The sequence below is a fragment of the Phoca vitulina genome, unplaced genomic scaffold (assembly GCF_004348235.1).
Source record: "Phoca vitulina isolate PV1807 unplaced genomic scaffold, GSC_HSeal_1.0 scaffold16, whole genome shotgun sequence".
Taxonomy (NCBI): domain Eukaryota; kingdom Metazoa; phylum Chordata; class Mammalia; order Carnivora; family Phocidae; genus Phoca; species Phoca vitulina.
Genome location: NW_022589719.1, coordinates 12,095,844 through 12,115,440, shown reverse-complemented (window position 1 = coordinate 12,115,440; position 19,597 = coordinate 12,095,844). Strand labels below are relative to the sequence as shown.

General features: G+C 36.3%; 1 protein-coding gene across 1 annotated transcript in view; it reads left to right on the top strand.

Moving 5' to 3' along the window:
* The window catches only part of CCDC73 (coiled-coil domain containing 73), a 117,029-nt gene that overhangs the window by 74,049 nt on the left and 23,383 nt on the right, over window positions 1-19,597 (top strand). Inside the window, exons 9-11 of the mRNA XM_032413939.1 lie at window positions 10,241-10,369; window positions 10,869-10,928; window positions 12,077-12,181. Coding sequence (XP_032269830.1) covers window positions 10,241-10,369; window positions 10,869-10,928; window positions 12,077-12,181 — 294 coding nt within the window. The remainder of the gene's footprint in view (window positions 1-10,240; window positions 10,370-10,868; window positions 10,929-12,076; window positions 12,182-19,597) is intronic.

Below are 19,597 nucleotides of genomic sequence, written 5' to 3'. Positions count from 1 at the left end.
CATCTGTCTATATAACATGGTGATCTGTAGGGCTGTGGTTGTTGCATTGAATGGAGTGAAACCAGCTGGTTCAATCAGTGATTAAACCCTCAGCACCATACTTACACCTACCACTTTCTATTCATTCTTGCAAATTGACTGTGAACTATTGTGTCATTAATAATACTCTGTCTGGCTGACATCTACTGCTCTCACCAAATATTTTTATTGCCATTTTTTAAATCCTGAATAAATCAACCTTTGCTTTCATCAGATCTTATTTTAGGTAAAGATAAGTCACATTTTTTTCATAATCATGTTAATTACTTTTCTTCTTATAGTCGATATAATGTTTAGTTCCTTTTAAATTCCTTGAATGTATTAAGCTGCTATGGGATAAGTATAAAACATGGCACCTTTCCTTGAGGAGCTCATGGTCTACAGGAAAATTCTTACTGTTTTTAGCTTTGAAAGAATGAATCTTAATTCTTTAAATAAATAAAAGGATATTTAATTATACCATTATTAAGACTTTAGTCTATTTTTAAAGTAGAAAAAATAATCCTAGAATCCCTTGGATTCACCTTAGTAGTAGTAATAGGTAACAGTGCCTGACACATAGTAGATGCTCAACAAATACTTGTTGCATGGAGTATTACATGCCACACAGTTTGTTTTTAAAAAATTGTATTTCTGATTTACAGATTAGGAACTTGAGACAGAAGGAAGTTAAGTAAGTTACCTAAAGTTAAATAACAAGGAAAATAAAGCCAGGACTGGAACCTAGACAAATTTTGACTCCAGAACCTACAGTCTTAACCATTCTAATAATGATGGCAACATAAGCAATTTATCCACATAAGTTTCTTCTCTTTCTTATTCCCCATTAGAAAGCATATATTTATCAGAAAGGGAAATTGTTAACTATTCACACTCCTGAAATATCAGCTCCTTATATGCCTTGAGTCTAAAGATCTATAGACTCCTTGACTCTGAAGATACAGAGTCAAGACCTAGACTGCTGTGTCCCTCCCTTGAAATTTTATCATTAAACACTGCTGCTTTTGGGCTCTTTCATTCGGCCCTCCTCTTTCTCCAGCCAGAGCATCCTTTTCTATCATCTGTACCATTACACTCTCAAATCTGTTCTTTCTGCCTCTAGTCCTTCAGTCCCCACTACTTCACCCAGTCCTTTAGTCTCTTCCTGCTGACATATAATTCCCTGCATAATATTTCTCATTTATTCTGTTTATCTTAATTCATCACTTTACCTTTTTCTTTAAAACTAAACCTTTCAACTCTAGTCATCTCAAAGAGGTGCTTGACCCAGACCTATATGAGTGTTGCTTTTCTCTTTCCCCCCTTTTGTTTTCTTGTTTTTAATATGAGTAGAATGATCCCTGCCTTTCTTGTTTTATATATGTGTAATAAATATAAAACAATAAATGCATGGAAAAGCACTTCTGAAGTGGGATTATTGTTACTTGCAAGTAAAATTAGGTTAAGATTAGGATTAAGGCAGTTTTGTTAGATTCAGCTTTTCTGCACCACAGACTGTAGGTGGTTTATATGTGTAGTCTTTCAAGACAACTGAAACAGACTCATTTGCCTTTAAATTCCTTTATCAGATAGGAAAGTCTGAAACTCCTTCTGACTCATCAACTGCTCTTTCTCCCTTCATGCTTGAACTGTTTTCTATTTCTACATCTGGTTCTCTCCAAACTATCTTCTTCAGATCATCTCTAAATTTCATAGAATCATAGGGATCATCTAATCTTGTTTTTGTCTTTCTTTGAGCTGCAGAACCCTCAGTTCAAGATGTGGAAGCTCAGTATTAAAATGAATAAGGTAGAGCTGCTTTTGCTTGAAGGGAGGCTTGGAGGAATACTAGAGCTATACCTAGGGTCTCTTTCTTCTCTATTAGCAGCTATGAATGGTCTCCATGGAACGTCTAGGACTTTTCAGAGCACAATTTAAAAACCATTAACTGGATCCAACCTCTCCTTTTTTTGTAAGGGGAACCAAAACCTAAAGAGAGTAGGTGAGGGGTGCCTGGGTGGCTCATTTGGTTAAGTGAGTCTTGGTTTCAGCTCAGGTCTGATCTCTCAGTCATGGGATTGAGCCCCCACTTTGGGCTCTGCGCTCAGTGCAGAGTCTGCTTCGGATTCTTTTTCCCCTCTCCCTTTGCCCCTCCTTGCTTGCTCGCCTCTCTCAAATAAATAAATAAATAAATAAATAAATAAATAAATAAATAAATATCTTTAAAAAAAAAAAGAGTAGGTGAATTACTCATTGTCAGTCAGCTTGTAAAAAACATTCTCCATTTATCTTCTATTATACTATATAATATTTGTAGTCAGTAATATCCTAAACAACCTGTGTATTTTATAATGTTAGCTGAAATTTTTCTTGTAGTGGACATTGTGATAATTTCCCCAATATTCAGTCCACTTTATATGATCAGTCTGTCTCTAAGATAGTTAATATAATCTCCACTTTTCATGCCAGTGTTTGGTTCAGGAATGAGCCTGTGATCTGGTTCTGGCCAGCAGGAAATGGTTCAAAGAAAAATTTTCTTACTCTTTTAGAAGGAGTTCCAGGGAGAGACAGTTGCTATGCAGTACCTAAATTGGCCTCTTGTTATAGTCCCAACAATGGAAGAAAGAGGACAGTCCCAAGAATGGAAAGTGGAGAAATGAAAATATCCTAGTCTTTGATAATACCTAGTCTTTATTAAATATTCTCATCATTGAGTGCCTGAATCAACCAACACAAGAACCTGTCCAACTTTTTGTTCGTTTTTTAAAAATTTTTTATTAAGTTTTTTTTTTTTTTGATGGTGGAAATCTATTTATTGAACAGATAACTTGGCAACATGTCTCATTGCTGCAAAAAAAGTTCATAGACTTTAACTCTTCCTCTCTCGGGAATATTATCTTCAAACAATAACAAAACAAGTCCAGGAGTCCAGCACAGCAATGTTTACAAACATTGTTGTAATGTGAAGCTCTACTAATTGAGATTGGTTAAATACATTAGGAGGTGGCATATCATGCAGGTATTAAAATTATGCTCTCCATTGATCTTTGCCGCATAGAAAGCTAACTGTAATATTAAGTGGAAAAAACATTTCCAAAATAGTAATTATTGGGTAATTTCATCTTAGTAGAAGTAAAAATATCTATAGAAAAAAAGCGTGTGTGCCTGCATGCACGTGCACACACCTACCCACACACAATCTTAAATGTGCAATAGTAGTTATTTCCGGGTTGGATGTTTAACAATCTTTTATCTATGTTTATTTTTTTTCACTTTTTTTTATTATGTTATGTTAATCACCATACATTACATCATTAGTTTTTGATGTAGTGTTCCATGATTCATTGTTTGCGTATAGCACCCAGGGCTCCATTCAGTATGTGCCCTCTTTAATACCCGTCACCAGGCTAACCCATCCCCCCCACCCCCTCCCCTCTAGAACCCTCAGTTTGTTTCTCAGAGTCCATAGTCTCTCATGGTTCGTCTCCCCGCCGCCCCGATTTCCCCCCCTTCATTTTCCCCTTCCTGCTATCTTCTTCTTCTTCTTTTTTTTTTTTTTTTTAACATATAATGTATTATTTGTTTCAGAGGTACAGGTCTGTGATTCAACAGTCTTACACAATTCACAGTGCTCACCATAGCACATACCCTCCCCAATGTCTATCACCCAGCCACCCCATCCCTCCCACCCCCCACCACTCCAGCAACCCTCAGTTTGTTTCCTGAGATTAAGAATTCCTCATATCAGTGAGGTCATATGATACATGTCTTTCTCTGATTGACTTATTTCACTCAGCATAATACCCTCCAGTTCCATCCACGTTGTTGCAAATGGAAAGATTTCATTCCTTTTGATGGCTGCATAATATTTTTTATTAAGTTTTTAATTGCAGTATAGTTAATATACAGTGTTATATTAGTTTCAGGTGTACAATATAGTGATTGAACAATTCTATACATTACTCAGGGCTCATTATGATAAGTGCACTCATAATCCCCTTCACCTATTTCACCCGTCCCCCTCACCCAACTCCCTTGTGGTAATCATCAGTTACCTCGGTTTGTCTCTCTTTCTCTCTCTCTCTCTCTTTTTTTGCCTTAAAGTCCACATATGAGTGAGATCATATGGTATTTGTCTTTCTGTGACTCATTTTGCTTAGCATTATATTCTCTAGCTCCATCCATGTCATTGCAAATGGCAAGATTTCATTCTTTTCTATGGCTGAATAATATCCCATTGTGTATGTATGTACACACACACACACACACACACACACACACACACACCACCTCTTCTTTATCCATTCATCTATCAATGGGCACTTGGGCAGCTTCCATATCTTGACTCTTGTAAATAATGCTGCTTATAATGACAGGGGTGCATGTATCCCTTTCCCTTTGAATTGGTGTTTTTGTATTTTTTGGGTAAATACCCAGTAGTGCAATTACTGGATCATAGGGTAGTTCTCTTTTTAACTTTTGAGGAGCCTCCATACTGTTTTCCACAGTAGCTGCACCACTTTGCATTCCTACCAACAGTGCACGAATGTTCCATTTTCTTTACATCCTCGCCAATACTTTGTTGTTTCTTCAGTTTTTTATTTTAGCCATTCTAACAGGTGTGAGGTGACAACAGCTCATTGTAGTTTTGATTGGCATTTCACTGATAATGAGTGATGTTGAGCATCTTGTCATGTGTCTGTTGGCCATCTATATGTTGTCTTTGGAGACATGTCTGTTCATGTCTTTGCCCATTTTTAATTGGATTATTTATTTTTGAGGTGTCGCGTTTTATAAGTTCTTTATATATTTTGGATACCAACCCTTTATTGGATATGTCATTTGCAAATATCTCCCATTCCATAGGTTGCTTTATAGTTTTGTTGATTGTTTCCTTTGCTGTGCAGAAGCTTTTTATTTTGATATAGTTCTAATAGTTTATTTTTGCTTTTATTTCCCTTGCCTTGGGAGACATATCTAGAAAAATGTTGCTATGGCTGATGTCAGAGACATTACTGCCTTTGGTCTCTTCTAGGATTTTTATGTTTTCAGGTCTCACATTTAGGTCTTTAATCTTTTTTGAGTTTATTTTTGCGTATGGTATAAGAAAGTGATCCAGTTTCATTGTTATGCATGTAGTTGTTCAGATTTCCCAACACCATTTGTTGAAGAGACTGTCCTTTTCCCATTGCATATTCTTTCTTGCTTTGTCAAAGATTAATTGACCATATAATTGTGGGTTTATTTCTGGGTTTTCTATTCTGTTCCATTGATCTGTGTCTATTTTTATACCAGTAGCATACTGTTTTGATTACACAGCATTATAATATAACTTGAAATCTGGAATTGTGACACTTGAGTTTTGTTTTTCTTTTTCAAGATTGCTTTAGCTATTCGAGTCTTTGTGATTCCATATAAATTTTAGAATTGTTCTTGTTCTGTGAAAAATGCTGTTGGTATTTTGATAGGGATTGCATTAAGTGTGTAGATTGCTTTGAGTAGTATAGACAGTTTAACAATATTTGTTCTTCCTACCCATGAGCGTGGGATGTCTTTCCATTTCTTTGTGTCCTCTTCAGTTTCTTTCATCAGTGTTTTATAGTTTTCAGAGTACAGGTCTTTCACCTCTTTGGTTAAGTTTATTCCTAGTAATTTTATTGTTTTCTTAATTTCACTTTCTGCTGCTTCATTATTAGTGTATAAGAATGCAACAGATTTCTGTACACTGATTTTGTATCCTGTGACTTTCTGAATTCATTTATCAGTTCTAGTGGTTTTTTGGTAATGTCTTTCAGGTTTTCTATCTATAGTATCATGTCATCTGCAAATAGTGAAAGTTTTATTTCTTTCTTACTGATTTGGATGCCTTTTATTTCTTTTTGTTGTCTGATTGCTGGAGCTAGGTCTTCTAGTACTGTGTTAAATAAAAGTGGAGAACCTACCCAACTTTGGACTTTCTCTTATGTGGAAGAATAAATGTCCTTATTATTTGTATGGTTTTCTAATACTAGTAACCAAAGCATCCTGATACTGACGCTTTGTGTTTTTAATTACAGAATAATATGTTTTGTACAAAATAATAGATGTTTAAAATATGAAATGTGTTCATTTTATAACATCTGTATGATAGCTCACTTTTTGAGGGTCTTTTGGTACAAATTCCTTTGGCTCCCTGATTATCCTTTTTCTTCCATTCCTCCAAAGGTCTATCCTAAGGTCTCTTTCAGTGAGCTCTCATGTTCTGTGATTCAGTCATTCACTTCATGCAGATGACTTTATATTTCCAGCCTCACATTTCCCTTAATCTCAGTTCTATTTTTTCAACTGCCTGCAGGTCATCTCCTTTTATGACTTACTGTAATTTCAGGGTCAGCAGGGCACACATTGGATTAATTCTTCATTCTCCATATCCCTCCTTTCTCCCTCCACATCCCCCAAAATTCATGCAACCCTTCTTTCAAAGGAAATCCTCTTGCTGACTGTGAAGATGAACCATTGCTGGGACACTGAAACTTCATTTGAGGGAATTCATCACATATAGCCTTTTATAATTTGAAAAAATATGAATGAAGGACTTTTTTTTTAAATAAAACAACAACCTATGGCTCAGGCATAATGATTTGGGATTTTTTGGCTTTCTTAACAGTCTCAGAACATTGTTCATCTCTTGTTTCTTGTTGTCTTAATACATTTTCATCTGTTTCATCAGTGAAGCAGACTTCCCATTTCCTTTCCATTGTCATGCTTTCTCTTCCACATTTCATGGTTTTTCTTTTCATTTCTTTTAGCTTCACCTAGACACTCTGGAATAATCTTTTTCCTTCATTCCCTTTGTCTACTCAATTATATCTTCCTTTAGAAGATCTCATATTTGCCATTCTTCATTTCTTAATAGTATAGACATTTATCATCTCATGCCTGGATTAATAAAATAGCCCCTTAGCCAGTGTTCTTTTATCTGGTTTTTACTCATTCTTTAAAAAAAAAAGATGTTATTTATTTATTTGAGAGAGTGAGCAAGAGAGAGTGCACACGAGCATGAGCAGGGGGAGAGGGAGAGGAAAGGGAGCAGCAGACTCTCTGCTGAGCAGGGAGCCTGATGTGGGGCTGGATCCCGGGGCCCTGGGATCATGACCCGACCTGAAGGCATACACTTAACTGACTGAAGCAACCAGGCGCCCTTGGTTTTTCTTCATTCTTGTTGCCGAAATGACTTTACTGGGTTACTAGTTTGATGCATTGCTTCTATGTGCCTGACATGCTAGATACTTAGTATATATAGAAGGAATGGGGTAGATTGAATAGTTCTCTTTTGCCTACCAAATCAAGTCCCAAATTTTTTTCCAGCTTTATTGAGATATCATTGACATATAACATTGTGTAAGTTTAGGTGTACAACATATTGATTTAGTCCCATACTTCTTTAATTGGCTTTTCACAGCTTCCCTGGTCTGGCCCCATTCTATATCTTCAACATCATTTCCTACTGCTTCTTAAGCATCTTCTGTTCTATTTCATGCAAAATCTTTGTTGCAATCATCATAATTCTTCATTATTCCTTCCTTTTTGCCTTTGCTCTCCTCCATATCCCCTCCCCACACTTTAATTCAATTTACTTGAATTAAACAGGATTGAATCAGGAAATAGATGGCACCTTGGAATGGGTAAAAGAAAAGTTTGATGAAGAAGCTGTTTACAAAGTTAAGGGCAGGGTTCAGGGAAACCAGGAGGAGCATTGAAGCACCACAGGGATAGAAGCGGTGGGGGGATGATTATACCACGTAAACGTGAGGGGGCAAGGGAAGGAAGCAGATACTGGGAACCTGGAGAGAGCTGTAGGTGCAGTGACCTTTGGTAAAGGTAGAGAGCTATTGTCATTTTGTGGCCATGTAGGGAGGAAACAGGGAAATACCTCAGTCTGTCTTCCCAGCATACTGATTTGCTGGTGCCTTCCAGAGATTGAACCCAACCAGGAGCCAGAGGGCAAGAAAAATTGTTTGCTATATCCACAGATATCAGCACAGAGGGGACAGAGCAGTATGAAGAAAGGGTGGAGAGTGAGTCAGGACAGATAAATGGAGGATATCTGGTATACTATTCATTCTTCAAGGCATACCTCCTTTGTTCAGACTTCTTTCATTATTCAGTACATGTTGATTGTTCTCTTTGTACCGGCCATTAATTTGTCTGCCTGCTTTTCTAAGAGTTGAGTCCTACCTCTTGACCCATGTGCAGTTACTTTAGCAGTCGTTTTATGCAATGCACATATCTGAAAGGGACGTGTGAACTAAAACCATTAATCCTTTTTCCTGGATTTTGAACTAGGTATTGAGTTATAATTGGGTGAGTTTTTATGTGGCATCTGAAGCTAGAACATGTAGAACTCTGGAGGTATTGGCAGCCCTATTTTCTGCTGCTCCTTTTTCAGCTTCCTGAGTATTACACTTTTGATTTGCCACCTACCTCAGTTGACTGTACTTCTCAGCTTTCTATATTAGCTTCTTCTGTAATCTATGAGTGTTGGAGTTCTTTAGGACCCAGTCATTTGCCATCTTCTTTCTTCTAACTAATAACTCTAAGTGATTGCCCCTGTTTCCATAGCTTAATATACTATTATATACTACACTATATATATATATAGTATATATTGTATATAGGATATATATATATCCTATACACTGATACTTAAGAAATACGTGTTTACTTTAGAAGAAAGAGAAAATACTAATCAGTACAATGAAGAAAATAACAATTTCCTGTAATCTACCACCCTAATGAATTAACTTTTTTCTACAAAAGAGTTTTTTGTTATTTATTCAGTTCTTACATACAATCTTTGAAAAACTAAAGTATATTAGTACACTGTAGGTTGTACTGTCACTGTTGACTGTAGTGGATGCTGCTCCTACAGCGGTACCATTGTTGTCCATGGAAATGTGTTGTTACTAGCATTGCCCCTAAAGCCTACAACAGAAGGATTTGCAACAGTTCTTGTTCTTTGTGCTACTGCTTCCTGATCCAATATCCGGGACAGGTGCATCTGATTAGCAGAATCTGGCCTCATGCTTATAAAACTAGTATCTGGCATTTCTGGCTCCTCTATGGACAGTGGACTTTTATAATGTAGAATTCCTCCAAAATTCAAAGGGAGTTCAGATACTGTGTAGTTAAGAATGTGAAAATCGGATTCTTGAGTATTTAATATAGTCAGTATACACAGAACAGCAGAAAAATAAATTACACACCAATTTAGAAGTTGGTATTTTAGAATTATAATGTGTTTGGATGATATCTGTTAAGCTAAGTGAACATGTAACTTCACAAATGAAGACTTCTTTTGTATCTTCCTCAATTCTAATAATCTGTAATGATGCTAGAGTTATTTTTCTGAATTACAAATTTTATGTCTTTCTCCTACTCAAAATCCTTCAATTATTAATTCCTCATTGCCTATAGGATAAAATTAAAGCTCTTTTTAGCTTGGCCTACAAATCCCTTTCAATATTTGAATCCTGTCAGATTTCTAGCCACAACCATGAATACTCTACTCCTCCCCCTCATCCATTACATAGTAGCTCCGGCCACAATCTATTCTGCTTCCCTGAAAAGTGCCATACTCTTTCGTGTTTCTGCACGTTTGTGCACGTACAGTCTTTTTGTCTAGAATGTCTACATTTTTGTCCTCTTTGCAAGTTTATCTTTAAAGACTCAATTCAGAAACCACTTTTCCTAATAATGCCTTCTTGATGCCCTCCACCAATCTCTTTCTTTATTTATGCTTCTATACATTTCTGTAATATAGCACTCATCACATTAGATTATGATTATTTCTCGCACAAATTTTTCTTATTAGATGCTAATGAACTTGGAGATTGATAATCTTTTATTATTTTTTTTATCTCAGAAGATTTTTGTTAAATAAGTTGAAAACACCCTACTTCTGGTTGGTTAGTTCATTTGGTTAGTATCTTTTTAAGGGAAGTTAGCTCTTTTTAAGGGAAAAAAATCATGCATTCTATCCCTGTAGCATTCCCACCTTGGCTAATTATCTTGCAAGGGAACTAGGGGAAATAGACCTTGATGGACCAGTAGTATTATCTTGATATGTGAAATACAGTAAATTATAATGATCGGTTTAAAATGGACTTTAAAACTGTCAGAAAATACCTTGCTTTGATGAAATGTTTATACTGAACTTACTGTTTATATTTCTTATGTTAAGGAACTAAAACAAGTTACGTCAGACTTGATAAAGTCCAAGGTCACATGTCAACATAAGATGGGAGAAGAAAACATCCATTTAACAATTAAAGAACAAAAATTTCAAGAACTTCAAGAAAGACTCAACATGGTATTTAATTAAATGTATTCATGTTTATATAATTGTTTTCGTAAAACGAGAATTTCAGGTTTATAATATAAAAATGTTCCTTCTTTGTAAAGTTAATATACATAGTAAAAAAAGATATTGCGAATTATTTTTTGTTATTAGGTAATTTTTGCCATTATCAGCAAGAATTTAGGACAAAATTTGTCTATAACCATTTTGTTTCCACTTTCATATAATGTCAGGTAATCTATGGTACAGAGGTGTCTCCAGAAAAGCTTTTGGAGATGAGGAATTTTGTAATTTTTTAACGTGAATATTTATAAATTTGCACAGCAGCCGGTGCTGGGTGTCTCGTACCACCTTTATTTCACTAGGAGCCACTGCTTCACCAGCAAACGAATGTTGGTACTCTGGGGTAGGAGAAGGGTTCCTGACTCTCCTAAATGTATTGAGCACTGAATGAAATGTAGAATTTGCTGAATTTTATATCATAACTTTAAAATTACTCAATTTTTTAAAGGAGTTGGAATTAAATAAGAAGATTAATGAAGAGATCACACATATTCAAGAAGAAAAAAAGGCAAGCAATCATAAGATATTTTGAGAGCCAGTAAATATTTTTAAAAGCAGGTATAATGTGGGAAATAAAGAAATTAAGTTAAATAACAAATGGAATCATGTCTAGGTCAGTTCCTGGCACATAGTAAGCACTCAGTTAGGGCCTATTGAATGGATACAAGTGTACCTTTTTAACCGGGTCTCACATATGCTCCATTAAAAAATAAATCCAAGGAATGGGGAGATGTTCATCCAAGGGTACAGACTTCAGGTATAAGATGAGTAAGTTCCGGGAGTTTAATGAACAGCATGATGGTTTTAGTTAACAAAACTGTGTTATATATTTGAAAGTTGTTAAGAGAGTAGATCATAAATAATCTCATCACACACAAAAATGGTAATTATGTGAAGTGATAGAGATGTTAATTAATCTTATTAGGGTAATCATTTAGCACTATATATATGTATCAAATCATGTTGTACAACTTGAGTTTACAGAATGTTATATGTCAATTATATCTTAATAAAGTTGGAAAATATTACATTAAAATATTTAATGAATAAATAGAATAAAAATAAATCAGTTTTTTCCTTGATAGTTTAGACTCTTGGTACCCTAGCAGATAATTATTGAAATATATGTATGCTTAGAGCATGCATTTATAGGATGTTATACCCTCATTTGAATTTATTTGGTATTTATAATTCTTCTATTTAAAAAAGGCCTGTGAAAGAAAAGTTCTCCTGTTTCTTTTTTTTTTTTCTGCTTTTCGTCCATTTCATTCTGAATACATACTATGACATCCTAGCTCATTAGCAATATGACATTTCAGGAGTGATAGATTTTCTGTTTTTAAGACAAGCCAACAAAAGTTTTGGTTTTAAATTCTTTACACTTTCCAGTAGTGTCTCATAAGTTAAAAAAACTGTTAGTTATTTGAAAAACTCTTGGATATAGTACTTTGTAAGAAATCATATAATGTAATTATTTTGTATATTAAGTTAGTAAAATGTGGTACTAGTTTATTTCACTGTCTTATTATGGTGTTAAAATTAAACTGTAAAGATAAGTTAAGAAATTAGAAAATCTAGTTTAAGAATTAATTTAGAAACATACCTACAATCTTAAAATTCTTCCAACTGATATATCATATTTATACTTTTTTAAAGGATATCGTCATTTCTTTCCAGCATATGCAACAGTTACTTCAGCATCAAACTCAAGTTAGTACTGAACTGGAAGCAAAGTTGAAGGTGTTAAAAGAAAATAATCAGGTTGTATATAGTGATATAGATAGTATATTTCCATTTAATGAGCTTTACTTGTCTAGTTGCATTTATCTGCCCAACTTTATCTGAGATCATTTTGAATTTTAGGGATAAGATATGGCCTTCATCAACTTGGTAATGAATGTATTTTTTTTTAACATTTAAGTTACTATTTAAATGTTCAATTTTATCAAGTATCTGACTTAATTTTGTAAAAGATTGGATGGGATTTTTTTTTTTCTTTGTCTTAGAATTGTGACCAAGACCAAAACTGAAAATAGAAGAGAGTAGTTAGTGAATTTCCAGAAATTAAGGGCAGGTCCAAAAAAATGATTGGAGGGGGGAAGAAGTTATCGTCACTGATGTCTTGGGAGTGGGAGTTCAATAAGAGAGGCTTTTCTATTACATCCCTAGTTGGGAGTGGGAGTACATTTTCCTTCACAAGCTAAATGAAGGAGTCTATGTGAAAATCATGTAAAGACTGGGGTACAAAAAGGGGAAGTGCCATCTTGTTTTGTAGATGGATGCTTGAGATGCTGTAGAAACTCAAAGGTCCACTCTGGTGTTGCCAGTAGAGTAAAATGTGATAAGTTCATGTGGAAGAACTTGGCATATGTTTCTTGAAGTTTGGAATTATACCAAGAACATATAGACTAGTGCACAGTTATGGTCCAGAGATTTTAAGGACAAAAGTTTTTGGAGTGATATGTACCAATGGGGCTTGAAGTGTATTATCCTTGTTCTGATACTCTATGGCCCAGGAAAGGTGCAGAAGAGAGAACTTTGGTGGTTTCTTGGCTCCACATGAAGGAACATGGAGGTTAGTGGAAGGACAGAAATTGTCCTGTGTGCCACTGGCCAAGTGATGGGATGTCCAATTCAAGAGAAGGAGCTGGGCACGTGTTCCACTGGGGTGACTAGTGGAAGATATTTGTGCTCCTCTGAAGGGATTCTTGGTAATGAAGGTGAAGCTGAACATTTCTCAAGAAAACTACAGTTGCCTCCCATGTAAAGACCACTATCAGTGGAGGCCAAGGCCAACTTCCTGGGTATGTAATCAGTGCAGTTGCATGGGGATCCATACTCAGAAGGGCTTTGTGCTTCAGGCTTAACATTCTGTGTTCATTCTCTTGAAATTTTTATTAATTTTTTTTTAAAGATTTTATTTATTTATTTGACAAAGAGACACAGCGAGAGAGGGAACACAAGCAGGGGGAGTGGGAGAGGGAGAAGCAGGCCTCCCGTGGAGCAGGGAGCCCGACGTGGGGCTTGATCCCAGGACCCTGGGATCATGACCTGAGCCGAAGGCAGACGCTTAACGACTGAGCCACCCAGGCGCCCTGAAATTTTTATTAATTTTTGTCTCTGAATTTATGTTTTGTAAATTAAGTCTGATGGGAAAATGGAGCATGCATTAGGGGCTTAGAGCCTAAACTTTCTCTGTCTCCTGCTGCCTCGTAGGACCAGTTTTTGACTGCTGGCTTTGTTATCCTGGGCCCTGCCTGGCCTCATCCTCTTTGCATCTGCCCCACCACTGTTGTGGTCACATTGGTGGGGAAAGGTCTGTGTTCTACTGTTGTTCCTTACTTTTGGTGGAGGCCTAAATATAACAGGGAGGGTCTGGGTCCATTGCATGTGCCCTACAGCATCCTGTCTCAGGTTGGCAGTGTGTTGGCACATTAGGTAGATGACTTGGCAGGGAGTCAGTCCTCAATCCAGATACTGAGGTATATCCCTGCCTGGCAGTTGCTGTGGGTTGGGGGTTACCCATCTGCCATGGATTGGGGCAGAGGTCCCATGGGAAAGAAAGATTGACTTCCCCACCTCCAGCCAGGGCATAGTACATGGGTCTAGTAGCTTGCAGGAGGTAGAACCCCATAGCTGGTGGATCTTGCTTATTCTGAGTTGTGTGATGAGGCCCTTAGGCATCTGTGAAGATCTGCATTTGCCCTGTGAATATCCCCCTGCCCAGGGATCCATGACATTAAATAGAAAATAAAAACACCATGATAAGTTGACAGGGAGAGAAAGAAGGGGGGGGGGTGCGGTAACCATGGAGGAAGGAAAAGGTTTTGTATTTTAGTACCTTTAATAGTGCATTTTCCCTGCTTTTTTCATCTTGTATTGGGCCCCACAAATTATACTGACTTCATCATCATTGAATGGAACCACACTTAACCTGAACAATGCAAGATTTGTCTCCTCACCATTGATGTTCTTTGACTAATCATGTAAAGAGAGTTTTGCCCTCTTCATTTCTCTTGCCTGCCCCCAATACTGTAAAACTTAGACCTGGGAGAAGGAAGAAGCATTCTGGCATCAAACTCTTCCTTCCTCTTCCCCTTTTCACCTCCTCCAGTAAGACTAGTGAAAAAATTTCTCTGAAAGTCCAGTTATAAGCAAGTATCCCCCCACGTCCTTTACCCACCCTACAGATAGATGAGTGGGACTTTCTCTAATACTTTGAACCTTCTCCCAAGAAACATAGAATAGAATTTACCCAAATTCTTTATGGAGTAGCAGTTATCAGGATTGTTTTCTTGTCCATTTAAAGGAGTTGAAACAGATTTTTTAGGATGAACAAAATGTTAGTGAACAGCCAATCCCATCATTTCATTTCATGGTGAACTAGAGATCCAAAAAGTGTGAACGATATAGTTCAAGGCTTCCTAATTAGTGGCAAACCCAAAATTAAATTTTTTTTTAGGATTTTATTTATTTATTTGAGAGAGAGAGAGCGAGAGAGGGAACACAAGCAGAAGGAGTGGGAGAGGTAGAAGCAGGCTTCCTGCCGAGCAGGGAGCTCGATGTGGGGCTTGACCCGAGGACTCTGGGATCATGACCTGAGCTGAAGGCAGATGCTTAATGACTGAGCCATCCAGGCGCCCCCCAAAATTAAATTTTTGACCTGATTCTACTCTAACACCGTTTCTACAACACTACAATGTTATTGTATTCTTCCTAGATCGGTGAGACTGCCACCTTTGTTAGATCACTTATTCTAAAACCACGACTTTTAAATTACCCTTCACGAGCTCTAAATGCAACGTTTATGTGTTGTTGAATTCTGTGGAGTGTGCAGTAGTCACAGAGACATACAGTCACGTGTTTCTTTGAGTTAACGAAGACTCTAACTATGGTCTCAGGATCTTTTACCTCTAAGTGCCAATATCTTAGATAATCCAGATGCCTATTTAACTAGCACCATTATTATTTGAGCCTTGATAGTACATAGAGAAACTAGATTTCATATGGAAATTTCATGAAAAGTATTGACAAGAACAAGATAGAATTGTCAGCTTTTTATTTTGATAAGTAAGGACATTAAAAATAAGCAACACCATCTGTCCTCACTTTTATTTTATAAAAAAGAATATTTTAATGCCACATATTAAGGGTATAATCTCTGAATAGATACAGTCCTTTACAAGAAAAGACATTTGGTGACTTGTATAGACTTTGTTTGCCATTAACTAGTGAAATTTTGTCATGGATCAGTACTTGTTTATAGACTGGTGTTGGAGAACCACTGATATATAGTATAACAAAATATTAGTGTTGAACTGTTGCTGAAGATTATGCTGCGTAGATATCTCAAGTGTTTTTCTTGAGGAGCATTCTAATTCTACCTGTGTTAAAAGGGATCATTACTCTTCATAATGGCCTACTTTTTTTCAGTGCTCTGCAATCATGCTGTCATCTGTCTCGTTTTTTTAATAGTACAGTTTGGAGCATAGAGACCTGAATTCCCATGAGAGAGAATATTTTCTACTATGATTTAATTATAGTTTAGTCTAAACGTAGTGTAGTTCTGCTGCTGTAGTCATAGTGTTTAACCAGAATAATTTACTTAGTTTGCTCCTGTAGTAATAGTATTAGCCAGGGTTAAATTACTTCGTTTTTGGTATATTAAAACATTAACAGATGATTTTATTTTGACTTGCTGCAATATTCATTTTTTTCAGAATGGTTTTTGGGTTTGTTAATCCAGATACAAATAATTTTCTGATAAAGTCTAAATTCCACGAGAACAGTAACAGTTTCATGCATGTAGCATTAAGAGCCTAAAAGAGTATCTGGCACACAGTAGGAGCTCATTAAATTTTATTAAATTAATGAATGATTAAAAATGAATAAATTCAGAATCTTTGTAAGTTCAGATATTGCCAGATCTGGGCTTCTGGTTAAACATGTTGAATTGAACCTACACATTAACTTCTATTTCCTTCTGAAACTGTAATAAAATGACATTAATAAATCCACAAGGACAAGTAAATAAAGAGAAGAAACAATAAAAATTAAGTTTTAAGTGGGAACCAAATGGAAAATTAGTAATTTACTTAGCAAATGAAAGAAAGTAGAAACTCCAGTCAAAGGTGCAGGAATGCTCAGGAATTGCAGCATCATGTGTCTCTAGAAGTGGATGTGCAGTGGAAGCCAAGAGCTAGAAGGTCTATATAAAAAGCTAGAAGCTATCTTACCTCCCAATTCTCTTCCCTACTCTGCACAAAAAAGCACTGCCTGTCTTCTACTTGGCAGAAGATTGGAAATTTATGTTGGAGAGTTTGAGGGACAACTGAGGTTGGGAAATCCAGTAGTATTCTTGGGACAGCTTATACCAGGGAGGGCTGGTTGTTAAAGCTGTTGTCATTTTGCGAGCTGGTTGTAAAACTAGTGGTGGCTTGAAATTGCCCTTGGTTGGAATGTTTAAAATTGACAAATGCTGTAAAAAAAATTTTTAGAGCCAATTTACCGATATGTTACTGAGAGAATTATATTGAAAACAGGGTGGAAATCTAAATACTGAAATCTGAGACCTCCCTGCTCTGTTTCCCCATTTAGAGGACAGCTAGCTTTACCACTTCCAGACAGGAGAATGAAATTTCCTCTCTGGGGGAACTAACTTGCTCAGGCTGTTCCAGTGAAGTGCTCCCGGTGAAATTGCTCAACCAGATCAACCTACAGTGAAGCCCATCATTTGACAAAACTTTCAACCAGCTTTTTAATACTTCATTCTGAATATGAACATGCAGTTAAGGATCACTGGGCACTTGAAGAAAGTCTCTGCCATGCAAATCAGACAAAATGAACAGGGTAATGAAAAAAAAAATTTAGAGAAACTAAGAAAATACACACTATTAAGAGAAATATATTTATTAATCCATAAAAACAAGAATTAGGAGTCTTCAGAAAAAGAAACACTCAGAATTAAAGAGAAACTTTAAATATTTTAGCAGACATAAAAAGTACAGTGAAAAGTTTGGAGGGTAATATTGAGATAGTCTTCTAGAAAGTAGAATCAAAAGACAAGAAGATGGAAAACAGAAGGGAAAGAATATTAGGGATTCAGTCCAAGAGGTCTAATGAGTTTCAGAGAGAACAGGGAAAATGGAAGGAGAGGAGATGACCAAAGAAATAATATGAGAATGTAACCTAGAACTGAAGAATTTGAGTTTGTTTTGCTCAAAACCAATGTATATCATTATGAAATTTTATGCTAAAAGAGAAGATTCTAAAACTCTGTGGAAAAAAGAATTAGGTCACATACAAAGGATTAAGAATAAGAACGGCAACATAATGACTTCAGGCTTCTCACTGGTAGTGCTGGAAGATAGAAGATAATAGAACCATGCCTTCAGTGGTTGGAGAGAGATCGATTTTTTTTAACATTTTGTTTATTTATTTGAGAGACAGGGAAGGGGGGGGGAGTAGAGGGGGAGGAAGAGGAACAAGGATACTCCTCGCTGAGTGTGGAGCCCTACATGGGGCTCAGTCTCATGACCCTGAGATCATGACCTGAGCCAGAATCAAGATTTGGAAGCTCAACTGACCAAGCCACCCAGACACCACAAGAAATTGATTTCTAAAGCAAAATTGTACTGTATTCAGCCAAATGAATTGTTATGTGTTGGTAGAAAAAAGATATTTTCAGACATGGAGGGCCTCAAAAAATGTGCCATCTGTGCCTCCTTTATCAAGAAGTGATGGAAGGTTTGCTTTACTAAGACAAGGGAATAAACCAGGAAAGAGGAAACAATAGGATCTAGGAACCAAGAGACCAACCCCAGAGGAGGGAAGGAAATCCTCAGAGGTCACCTGATCAGTGTGGCAAACTGAAAGAGCAATAGGTCCAAATTATAATGGAAGGATGGAAAGTCCCCAAATGTGGAAACAGAGAGTATCTGAGGGGTGCCTGGGTGGCTCAGTCGTTAAGCGTCTGCCTTCGGCTTGGGTCATGATCCCGGGGTCCTGGGATCAAGCCCCGCATCGGGCTCCCTGGTCAGTGGGAAGCCTGCTTCTCCCTCTCCCACTACCCCCTGCTTGTGTTCCCTCTCTTGCTGTGTCCCTCTGTCAAATAAATAAATAAAATCTTTTTTTTAAAAAATGAGAGTATCTGATATAGGCAGTTTCTTTTAGATGAGGGTATGGGTCCGGACAGGAAATGATTGACATATCTAGTACACTGTTTTAAGAACATAATACTCTTGGTCATTTATTATTATTAAATAGATACGGTAGTATATTCTCTCACATCTCCTCTAAACTTTGATTTGTATATCTTCCAAAATATGGTGTTATCAGTATAAATAGATACTGAATTAGTTAAAATGTTAAAACAGTAAGCATCTATTAAATAAACACATTGTAAATATTTAGAAACTGCTCTATTATTTGCCTATAAATTAAGAAGAACACATGACTTCTATAAAAATATTTACATTATCTTGAAGTAAAGGCAGGCAAAATAGGTATTCATTGCAGGCTATCAAAGTGCAATAATGTTCTTTATGTGCTAGAGGAGAATTTTAATGTTAAAACTGTAAAATGCTTTTTATTAGGTATTTCCATAATTTTACATAATTACGTCATTACGTATTGGTATTCTAGATATAATTGAGAACTCTTTAAATAGATGGAATACTATGAAGCCTTTAAAATGAGATAGATCTGTACTTCATGGTATGGAAAGTAAGCAAGAACTACTCTTTTTTTTTTTTTAAGAAAAAACAGATTGCAGAAGAACATGATATGTACGGTATGGTCTCATCTGTATTTAAAAAGATATATTTTATATACTTGTATGCTTAGAGACAATTTCTGGAAGGCTACACAAGAAACTGTTAGAATGGTTACCTCTGGGGGAGGAGAACTGGAGAGCTGATAGAAGGACATGTTACCTTTCTTTCTGTATCCTTTGTGTGGCTTGAAATGTTTACCCTGAATGTAAATAACTTTAATAATGACAAACAAGTGAACTTAATTCCAGATGTATTAGACATGTAGGTAGAGTTCTTAACTATTTATCTTTTTACAGAAGTTTACTTGGATTATCAGCAGACATTGAAGAAACCTAGTAATATTGGTGACAATAATTTAATAACTTTAAAACCCTTGTCTTAGAAAACAGTATTTTTACTCTTA